General features: G+C 44.8%; 1 protein-coding gene across 3 annotated transcripts in view; it reads left to right on the top strand.

The window, feature by feature from the left end:
- Nucleotides 1–1,596: 1,596 nt before the first annotated feature.
- Nucleotides 1,597–11,744, top strand: part of MVB12B (multivesicular body subunit 12B) — a 101,843-nt gene continuing 91,695 nt past the window's right edge. Inside the window, exons 1-3 of one of the 3 annotated variants that reach the window (XM_078865584.1) lie at nt 1,597–1,756; nt 7,173–7,304; nt 10,524–10,616. In XM_078865584.1, the coding sequence (XP_078721710.1) occupies nt 7,194–7,304; nt 10,524–10,616 (204 nt within the window). In that variant the 5' untranslated portion in view covers nt 1,597–1,756; nt 7,173–7,193. Of the gene's footprint in view, nt 1,757–7,169; nt 7,305–10,523; nt 10,617–11,744 lie in introns of all 3 variants that reach the window. The other 2 variants (XM_078865586.1, XM_078865583.1) reach the window with 2 other exon arrangements.

Genomic DNA, 11,744 nt, shown 5'->3' with positions numbered 1-11,744 from the left:
GTGACGATGTGTGACGAGGGAGGGGGGTTTGAGAAATGTGACGTCACGTAAAAATGCGCAACTTTAAATAAATATAGACAGCACGTTCTACTTAATTAAACAGACTTTTTAATAAATGTTTTCTCCTACAACATCAGAGTGCAGCGCCACATTAAATACGCACTACAATGACAATAGTTTTAAGCGATTTGAAGCATGTTTTATTTGGGGGGGGGGTAGAGCTTTGTGACGTCATTTGAGAAGGGGTCTGACTTTTTGTGACACCGTGTTACGAGGGGGGGGGGGGGGTCAAAAATCGTCCAAAATCGCGTGACGTCATTTATGGACGGCCCCTAAACTAAAGCAAGACCTGCCAATAGCAGAGGTGGGACAAAGTCATTGTTATGCAAGTCCAAGTCGAGTCGCAAGTCATCAAATTCATGACTCGAGTCTGACTCGAGTCCAAGTCACATGACTCGAGTCCACATCTCAGAGGTGGGACAAAGTCATTGTTATGCAAGTCCAAGTCGAGTCGCAAGTCATCAAATTCATGACTCGAGTCTGACTCGAGTCCAAGTCACATGACTCGAGTCCACACCTCTGGCCAATAGTGATTGAAAGCTCTATTCGGCCCTCTTCAAGGCAATTGATGGTTTCACACCCCTGGCTTAAGTAATTCAATAAAGTCGTAACCATTAAAACCTGAGCGATCAGTTGCGCAACCAAAATCACACAAGTGGATCGTCACTGCTTTGTCCACATAGTTGCGCAAAAAAATAAATGAAACACAGGTCACACATTTCATTGTGACGTGTCAGCCCATCATAGTTCGCCCCTTTAACAAATCATTCCGTAACATTGCATTGGCAGTGTTATCGAACATCATCAACCCATTCGTCAGTAACACTGTGGCCTTAAAAAAAAAAACATTATAGGCGGCGTTTTGGGAAATGAGTTTTGCACGTAAATATGAAGACCCTTTTTCAGACCCTTCTTCATATGTGCTATGAAGGAGGACCATTTCCCACAACATCATCGTCTAGATCAGGGGTGGGGAACCGTTTTTGTGCCAAGGGCCATTTGGATATTTGTAACATCATTCGCGGTCCATACAAAATTATGAACTTAAAAATTAGCCTGTTATACTTGGTCAAACATTTAATTAACTCACCCCTAATGTCATGGCTGGAACTGCTTCTCTTTGGGTGAGGCGTGTGATGATGTTAGCTGCTAGTATTGATGATGTTGCTACTCGCAACTGCTTTTCCAGGTTTGCTCCTAGATTTATTGAATTTCGAGTCCCGCCTGCGGTTGCCTTGGCAGGGCCACACCAAATGATTTCGCGGGGCCTTACACGGCCCGCGGGCCAGACGTTCCCCACCCCTGCTGGTCTATAGGATATCGATGGTTTACTTTGAAGGCAGCGATATTGAAAAATGCTTTTCACACGTCACTACAAACTACAATTCGGTGAGAAAATCGCGGGGCGGGGCGGGGGGGTTGGCGGGCGGGGGGGCTAGCGGAGTTGGGGATGGCGCGGGGGGGGGCTAGTGGGGTGGGGGCTAGCGGGGTGGGGGCTGACGGGTGGGGGCTGGCGGGGGGGGGCAGGGCTAAGCAGGTCACGTGGGCCGCCCCATGCCGCCCCACAGAAGGAAGTTTCATCCCGTGTTCGGTCTCTATGAGAGCTGTCCCACCTGGGTCACAGCAACAACAGCAATAACTACAACAACAACAGCAGCAACAACAGCAGGCAACAGTGTCTCTCCCACCCCGCAAGGTGAGCCGATCCACGCATCGAGACACTGGCGGCGCCCCGGTGTCGCGGTCGAGTTCTCTTACCTCGGCTGCACCCCGGCGGCGTGTGGCGTCTCTGCCGGCGGGGGCACACTTTGGCCCGTAGGGCGGCTTATGAAAGTTCGGGGATCCCCGTAGTCGCTAGGCCGCGTGCGTTGTATATCTTCAGCGCGCGATGGTGGCGGCGTTTGGTGATGGTGATTGTTGATGTTAGCGGAGGGAATTGGCAAACGAGTGTTTATTATCGGAGAAGGGATTATTTTCTGTGTGTGCGTGTTAAACTTATTTCGCAACGTACGTAGCCAAAGGTGCTGATCGACAATGCTTGATTACGCTTGTGTACGGTACTGTTATTGATAGGAATCGGGGTGATTTCTATTTTATCTTCAGTGCGGTTGAGCGTGTGTTGTCCCAGTGTGTTGTGTGCTACGTCTGTTAGTGCGTCAATTGTATGTGTTGTGCTGAGGTAAAGTGTGCTGCAAGTGTGTGAGGTAGGGAGCGGTAGCGCCGTGGTTAGCGCACTGCACTACGATCCCGGCAATCCAAGTTCGATTCCCAATCCAAGTTCAAATGAGTACCTGGTGCGGTGTGTAAAAACATCAGCTTTGGGGAGACAAAGGCGGTCGTACGCGATGCTAGCCACCCCAACCCCCCTCATGGTGCCGTGCCGGCTTTCGTAGGTGCTCGAAACACAGTCTGTTCAAGATTATACTTTGCTGTCTTCGTATGTGTTTGTCGCTGGCGTACTCAGAAGCGAGTGTTGACCAGTGCTCTTCTAACATGTGTGTTGGTGAATTTTCAGGGCTGAGTCGGTGTTGTGTTTACGAGCGTGGTTTAATTAACAATATGCATAGTTCAACACGTCCGAACAGTAAGTAACGTGTTGTAATGACATAGGCAGCAGTGTGTCTTAAAAAACAACAACTCTTATACGTTATATATGCTGTATATATAAGACAGGGTTGGGCGCAAATCCATTAGACATTGTGAGCAATGGCTCAAGCCACTAAAGTGCCCTTAAGCGCAACTTGATCATAAAGCAGACGCTTAGTGGCAACGTGGTGAGACCTCGCCTAATTTTGAAGGGCACTCCCGCAAAGTGGTGGTTCTTGACCCACCTCCCCATCTAAAAATCAAGCACTTTTGATCACAGTTATGTCATTACTATTTGACCGAAATTTGCCAGTCGGTGAATGTTGAGATATGTAGTGCCTGCAGATTCTTTTGATAAGCAATATATCCTTATTTGATTGTGTATACAAGTTCTGTGTGGGTTTTTTTTCTTTCACAAAGTACCCTGGCTCTTACTCCCAGGTACGAGGAAAATAATTGGTCACATTGGCTGAAAGTATTGAGAATCGCTGAGGTTTTTAATCAGGTATTGCTATAAAACATTGTGTAGTTGCATAATATTGGCAGCTTCCACATAGCTACATGGGGGAAAATAAGTTGTGTACTTTTAGGTTTCCACTCTCTTTTTTCGTAGTTTTTAGTTTTACTGATTTATGGTTAAGTTGAATGATGGTTCTGTATTTGGAATTTGTATGGCTTGCTTCAGGTTGTACTCTTCCAAACATTACGATCCCCCATGCAGCCAAAGTGGAGTTTGCAATCACCTATTGAGGCCATCACAAACACGAGGGAGCTTTTCCAAACAACCCCATACACCTATTATTGCAGTATTATGCTTAATTGTCCCATCGTCTCCCCATTGCTGATGCTTACCTGCTTATGACATTGAGGGCTAAGTTAACACTGTATAGGGAAGGTCAATTCTATAGTCAGCTATCATATTCCATTGACGTTGTATGTGGCCAGGAATTGAACATACGGACCTATTGTGTATGAACCACTATGCCACTGCAAACCAAAGTTTCGCACCCATACAGGCAGACGCACCACAACCTGCAGTGTTAAATGTCTACAAGGCTCTACGAGATATTTAAATATTTTTCCCCTTCACGATCAATCTGCAAGATAATAGTAAGTTGCGGAAACTGCTTTCGTCATGGAACAACCTTTGAACAAACTCTAACAATAGAAAATGAATTGCTTAAGTGTCTCCCCATCCGAGGGTTTTATGGGTTAATATTTTAAAGTTCAGCATGCATTTTGAAAACGTATTCATTTAGCTATGTGTGTAATTCACTGTAACTTGGTATCAGTTGGGTTGAGGAGTCTTGACTTCAACGTCAGTTCTTTACCCCTAATAACGTATGGTGGAGAATAAACAAAGTCGACTAACTTGTCAAACAACTAATATTTGCACTATGAGACCTCCTTACCAGTGGCAAAATATAGTAATAGGTTTTTACCCTTTCAACTGGTACAAAAACTGACACCTTTATACAAGGGATCATGTTTGCAATAACCACAACACAAGCAGTCAAAATGCAAAAAAAAATAAACAACTCTGATAATGATATGCACTGTCCTTGAAGTTGATTTGTCCACACCCGAGACAGCTTTTCTTAGAGCCTAGTCTCCATTGGTGTTGGACCAGATGACGCCATTATCATTATCAGAGTTGTTTCCTTTTGTTTGCATTTTGACTGCTTGTGTTGTGGTTATTGCAAACATGATCCCTTGTATAAAGGTGTCAGTTTTTGTACCAGTTGAAAGGGTAAAAACCTATTACTATAACTAATATTTGCTTTCCATGTGACACAATACAAATATATGGTCTGATATACCTGACTTCAGTGGCTGCAATTTTCTTTGTAGGACTGCTGTTGTTTATGGTGTATTTTTTCCAAGAAGATTTAATCCATAGAGTTTCCGAAAAGTATTTTGCAATAACATTAAAAGGGTATAATTGTAAAATGAGTATAGATCTCTGCTCATCTCTGTTGGCAGCCCTGTGCTATTTATGAAAATTGCGTATTCCTTTGGCCAGGGCCTGTTCCTCCATAGGAAGGCAACTGTTGATGTCCCACAAATTTGTACTTCATTAACCCCGTATGGGGTTATGGGCCGAGTCAACTTCGTACCAATAATTTAACTTGCCAAGCACTGTACCGTATCAGCACCACCACCACCCGGCTGGGGATATCGGGACTATGCCAAGTTAACAGTAGCTTCTGGAGCCCAGCTAAAACCACTGTTACTCCTTCCCTTACTAGACTTAGCAGGCTGCTATGTTTATGTGCATTATCGTGCAGGAATAACACAGTCGGGGGGCCATACTGGAGGGCAGTCTCGCAGTGTGGTCTCGCATTGCTAGCAGTGGTGACCCAGCGAGTGAATCTTTTGGCAAATACAAGCCAGATGTGACAGCTACGAGCTGGGCTGGAACTGGCCTCACTCGCAACTTGCACGCTCTGTAAATATTTGTCCATTGTTTTTTTTAATAATGCAGGATACACCAACTTAAATCTTCATATTTCTTCCTTTGTTGTCTTGTACGTTTTCTTTTTTTATATAGTCAACTTAGCCAGTGATAATGCAGAGGCAATAGACAACTCGGATCTGCTTGTTTTTAAAAATAAATAACGCAGCATCATGACATTTAGTATAAATACTGCATTTACAAGCATGTGCATGGTACAAAACACGCGAGCAAGTCATGCAGTAATATCCAGTGCGTGTTTGCACATGTTTATGCGAGAGTGTGTTCATCTGTTTCGTTTTTAAGTTTCCTTTATTTGTAGAGGGGTGGGATTTTACTTTAAGCTATAAGAAACCTTTGGTAAATTTTCGGTATTTCAGCAAGACAATACGGGTCCGAGTATAATGTCGTGTATGTGTGCGGCATGCACATCAATATGTTGCTTTCAAGTTCTTCAGCTGTGCACCTTGGAAAAGGTCTACATTCGTGATTGTGATCGAAACCTCAGAGGGAGCCATGTGTATCTGCGAGATCCGTGAGGTCGAGGATAATATTTCTTTGAAATGTCCCCGTGTCATTTAATACTTCCCTTGTATGCAACATTCAAAAGTCCCTATTATGTGCCGATTAGCGAATGTAAATTCAGAAACGTGATGCCGTTCCCTAAGATGAAAGTGCATACATTTTGAGATGCCTTCTACGTGCATTAAGTGGCCTTTTAATTATTAAAGATATGCAAAGTGAAATTCCAACTCTCAAAATGCCAGAGGATTACCCGTGTAGACTTTTAGACTGCTGTGCAAAATTCTGTTAGTGAGCACCTATTGGAGTCATGGTGACACATCCAGGATTTGACTGAGGCAAGGGCACTGGGGATTTTGCTGGTTCTGGTAAAGCGTTTTTTTTATCCTTTAAACCAAGGGTATGCAGATGACGTCTTGGAGGTTTAATATGAAGGGAAGTCTAGCAGCAGTTCCATTTTCATTAGCTTCTTCTGCTCTTTGTACTGTCCTTTCAAGAAACTTGCTGGCTGCATACTTTGGTTATCATTATTAATGAAGGAAACTTGAAAATAGAAATAATCTCAAGGGTAAGCATATACATAAAATAGTCCTTCACGTGACATCTTTAACATTTCACTCATGATTTATTTGAAATACACTTTCTGGAGGGTCCTTAATTTGTAAATTATTGACTTTCCTTTGGGGGCAGCATGGATTTCTTTTTGGCATTCCCAAAAAACAGTAGTACTGTACCTTGGGAAAAACCCCACACCTTAGTTCGAGGAAAATAACTCAACCTCCACACATTTTGTTCCAGCTTCCTTGTTTCAGGCCAGAACAAAAATCCAACTCTTGCATTGTTTGCCGAGCACAGAGACAAAATGCCAAGCCATAGGCAACAAACCACACAAGTGAAGGTGTAAGAGATAATAGTGAAACGGTTTCTGGAGTTGAGCAAGGTTATGGTAGGAATTTGAGAAAAGTGACTATGGGAGGGAATTCCGCAGTTGGACAGTGAGGGAAGGAGCAGACAGAGAAGTGTCGTGATCTGCGGTGTATGTATGATGATCTTCTTTTGCACCGTACGTAGCCAACCGTGCTAATCGGAGGTGCGGGGGAAGAACAACAAACTAAACACAACAAAAAAAGTGTGGTGATTGAACGGTGTGAATGAGAAGAAACTTTGAGTCTGCTAGACCGTGACCTCCACATGGATGGAGGAATCAATGAGTGAAGTTCACAGGAACAATCGCCATGTTAGTTGGGATATGTGCTCTAAAATACGAGTCTTTGCTTGAAATTTGACCTTTTATATATTTTCCTTTTAATGCACTCTTATTGACAATTGTGTTGAGTTTATTGTTAATTGTGCTAGTGCACTGCTGTCAATGCAGCATCACCAAATAATCTGCTTAATAGGGAAGAAGAGTGATAAGGAGATGACGTTAAACATTCTACAGATAATAGAATCACCAAACTGGCTTTTGCAGCAATGTGAGCTGTCATGTGAACCGTTTTTTGTGTAACGAGCCAGTGATCACCGCCCCTCGCTTGTGTGTGTGCAGCAGGAGCTGGTGCTTCGTCAGGCGATGCCGGAGGTGAGAGAGCTGAGAGAAGCCCTGCCAGAGATGTCCCAGGCTCCCATCACGGGCATCGGCATGGTGGCCAGCCGCGGCTCGGCTCCACAGGGATACGAGGTGGTGCGTTCATTCCGCAGTTGTCTTTTCGCCATCGTCATTATTTCCTCGTTTTAATTACAAATCCACAATCGCCAGTTTACTCAGTGCTGCCGGTCTCTCCTCATCCGTCCATTGCCTCCTTCAAAGCGCTTTCCAGTCTTCTGACAAGCACAGCCAATGTCAGATAGGCCATCCTTGAGTGTCACGCTTGCAGTAGAAAAAAAATTAACCTGTAAAAACAAAGTTTTTCACTATAAATCCTTTATATGTGTGGCATCGGTTTTATTTTATTATTCATTTCTGTTTTTCTTGAGTAAGAGTTTCATTTTTATCACATTGGTATTTTACATTAAATATGACTTTTTTTCCCCCTAAAAAGTGGAAAATTTTGGGAAAAAAATTTCACGAAAATAAATTGTCACGCACAACGAGTCTGTGTGCAAAATGTCAGCTCGATTGGATCACGGGAAGTGGGTTAAAAGCGACCGAAAGATTTGCACGGTCGTAAGCGCGCAAGCAAGCAAGCAAGTGAACTTAATATAAAGGATTTAAAAATGTCAGACAGCTGATTTGGGAATCCACTGCTGGAAGAGGGCCTCCCCATGCTGTGCCAGCCATACGAGTTATATGATCATACCTCACCACGGTGGTAAGTACGAGTGGGTGAAGGTAGGGAGCATAGGTGCGAGAGCATAGAGAAGTATGAGAATAGGTTTTCCCCTTTTTTCTGGCAACAAAACAGCTGTGTTAAGATGTTTAAACACCAAACTGAAACCTTTTACAAGGAATCATGTCTGCATTAACCACAATGCTTGTGGTCAGAATGCAAACATACTCTGATAATATATGCATTGTCTTTGTGGTTAATGTAGACATGATTCCTTGTAAAAGGTTTCACTTTGGTGTTTTAACATCTTAACACCTGTTTTGTTGCCAGAATAAAGGGGAAAACCTATTCTCATATTTTGGTACTGGCAAAGGAGGTCCCATGATGAAGCATAGTACGATACAATTATGGATTTTGCCACATTGCTCTCTGCTGCCTTAAACTTAACACCACAATATGCCTATCACACGTTGTTATTATATTGGACTTTCATCCAAGCACCTTCAAGGCTAAGACTTGCTTACCTTCTGAGATCTTACGAGATCAGCAACATTCCGGATGATTCGGTCATAGGGAGACAGCAACATGACGAAGAGCCAAATCAGTGAATGTAATCATACTCGCGGTATAATACGCAGCCCTTTGCCAATCAGTCTCTGGATAAAGGCTCCACGACACCTTGCTGGTCGTGCAGGTTATTTGAACATGCTTCACCATGCCGGTCATTTGTAGAGGGGTGGTGTAAAGGCACAGAACCGGTTAGGTAATCGCTCGCTGCTGATATTAGCTATGGCCAGAAATTAGAACCCAGGCTACCAGATTCATAGCATGTTGTGTGCAAATTGCTGCAACACTGCTCCCCCAGTGATAATGGTACTGTCATTTATTTATTCAGGAAAGCCTCGCCGAGTCTCAGCAGACTATTCAGGAGGATCTCTGTTGGGATGTTTGGGATGATTGGCTACTTCATCACCTGGCCACCTTTGCAGCCCCCACTGAGTTTTCGTGCATCTCAAACTATTTATAGATGCGTGATTCACCAACCGTTTCCCCCAAAGTACTAGATTATAGGCTTGCGTCGCCACAGCCGTATCTTCGCAATTACTACTTTTGTTTAGTCTATATTAATATAGCTTTTTAATCACACATCTAAATATAATCTGTATACGTGACTGAACTCATTGGACTGTGTACAACTCATGTTGGGCACTTTGATCCACTGGAATTGTATCTCCTTACAGTCATGTCCAATTGTTCTGGCTGGCACTGGTGACATATTTTTTCAAACATGGAGCCATCTGCCATTAAAGTTTTGGTGATGCCTCTCTTTCGTTTTGTCACACCCCGCATTGTGAGTTGGATGTCTATGTGAGGTCAGCCTTGGAATGCGGTACTGGGGTGAATTTGAATAGCTGTAATTTGAGCTTCTTGCACAATGTAGGAAGGTGCTTTATAGTGAGGTTTGATGCCAAATAGTATGGTAGAAATGTAGTTTATTCTTGTTATTATTCTAGATTTGAGGTGGGGAACCCTATTGCTCATGGGCTGGATATCACCTGCTGCCACATGAGGCCTCCCGTTTTGAAACGGCCCACAAACGATATTTGTCCATCACTGCAATCATTTCGGCTGCACTAATCGTGTACTCGAGGCACACGTTTGAAACCTGGCAACACTGTTTCTTTTTTTTTTGTACACGGAGTCACTGGTAAATGTGTAGTGCTGAACTTTACGCAGACAACTTCTCCTTTTTCCGTCGTCACTTTTTATTACGAAACTCTTTACATTCCACAACCGTGACTTCAGCGCGTTCTCAGCTCGCTCGCCGTGCTCCGCTTGCCTCGCTCGGTCCGTCTTCTCCCTCTCTTCCTCCGGCTCACTCTCTCCCCGACTCTCCTCTCTGCTTCGCCTGTCTCTGCTTCGACTGTCTCACTCTCGGCGTCTCCATCTCACTCCGACTGTCTCTCTCCCTCTCGTATATCTTCTCTGTTCCTGCTCCACTGCTAACCTATTCTATCTCTCATATCTTCTTCTCCCCGACTGTCTCCGTCCAGCTCCCAGCAACAACTCCTCGTCCCTCTCTCACGCCCCCATATATATCCCCGTCCTCATTAATTACCAATTAATTTACCGGCGTCCCCACCGACGCCCCGCCCCCGCGGCCCCACCGCCACCTGCTCCCATCCCCAGACTTGCTGGCGCCACCTTGCCCCTGACAACAACAACCGGCCAATCACTGCCCTGCATCCAATAACCACCTAACGAGCCGTGTGTCTCTTCGGCCGTTATCCTCCCAGCAACACCTGTTTGCCTTGATGCGACCCCAATGTCCATAACCCACACGTGTTTCCAATTCCCCTCTTGGCGCGCGTTAATCCACTACAAATGTAAGCCCTCATTATTTGTCTTACTATTGGGTAAGGCGGGGGGGGGGGGGTGTGTGAACACGTGTTGCCAACAGTTTTTAAAAGTGCTATTCGACCTGCGGCCGTGCGTTTGTGAACGCGGTTCCAAAAAAATCTCACCACGTCAAGGGAACCAGCGGGCAATTTACATCAACCGCTGGTGATGTTTGATTGGTCCTGTATTTGTTTCTTGATGGCTTCTCGCTCGTGTCGCCGTATTGCTTGCAGATCCTAAACTCGGACGACAACGTGGAGGCCGACCTTTGGAAAGACAAGATGTTCAAGTCGAAGACAAAGCGCTACCTCTGCGTCACCCGGAAAGTGGGTGCCTGTCGTTGCCGCGGGCATTAAAGCGTGTGCATGCACGTGTGCGTGCTTCGTGTGCGTGCTTCGTGTGCGTGCTTCGTGTGCTACGCAGGTTATAGGCACGCCGGGTGGTGGCATCAAGATTTGTGAACTGCAGTCCAGTCAGAGAGCTGCGTTTGAGTCGTGGCTGTTCGTATCTTACACTGGTACTTATTGGTATATGGGATGCTGCTGCTGCGATGTAATGCTTGGCACACTGGACCTGCAGTCCATAGTTTGCCAGTTAGACGTGATCTCCCGGCGTGGCCGTTGAAATGATGGGGCAAGTTGAATAAATTCCCCCCCATCTCTCTCCACCACAACTCTGTACACCCTGCGGTATAAATGTGTACACCACATTTGATCGGCAAGCTTTATGTGGTGGGGGTAAAGTGTGGGTACTCCAACCACTTTCAAGACATCTGGAAAGTTTGGAAGAGTAGGCTAAAAATACCCAGTAGAGGGCTTCTCCAGAGCTTCCTGTAGTGTTGGCCCTACTACCAGTAGTGGCATGAGCAGGCATTTGCAGGGCTGCACCACTTGTGGGTCTGCACGTGGTAATCAGCAGGAGCAAACAGATCTCTTAAGTGCTGACTTGAAATGCAAAGCAAGTTTTTAAATTGCTGTTTTGGCGAGCAAAAACAGTAAGTAACAATATAAATTATGAATTTCAGTTTTTTAACCGTTAATGAGAGGGAACTAATATTTTGACCCTTTGAGCTGTCTGTGTTGTTTTAGGAAATTGAGGTTAACAGCAACGGAGTCTTACATATTCGGGAAGAGATGATTGGGGTAACGCTGTTTGCAGAGCCATAATTTCGTAGCAGGGGGTGGTGGGTGTTACCAGATTAGGAAGTCCGTCTCACTGACATGCACATTACCTGCCACTGCCGTTTACCAATTGAGGAAACAAAAATCTACCAGTTTTTCTGTTTAAATGAGCTTTGAGCGGTCCGCATCTCCTTAGGCGGCGGCCCTGATCCTCTGGATATTCCATGTGTCTGTGGCAAGGCCCATTTGCTCTGTTGGGTAAGCAATGGCATCTGGAGAACAGTGTTGGTTCACAATGAAGCAGTTATGTTCATTGTTTGAATGAGTTGCAGT

This window comes from Lampetra fluviatilis, chromosome 20 (assembly GCF_964198595.1).
Source record: "Lampetra fluviatilis chromosome 20, kcLamFluv1.1, whole genome shotgun sequence".
Classification (NCBI taxonomy): Eukaryota; Metazoa; Chordata; class Hyperoartia; order Petromyzontiformes; family Petromyzontidae; genus Lampetra; species Lampetra fluviatilis.
The sequence above is the reverse complement of the archived record's forward strand: the minus strand, read 5'-3'. Positions and strand labels throughout refer to the sequence as shown.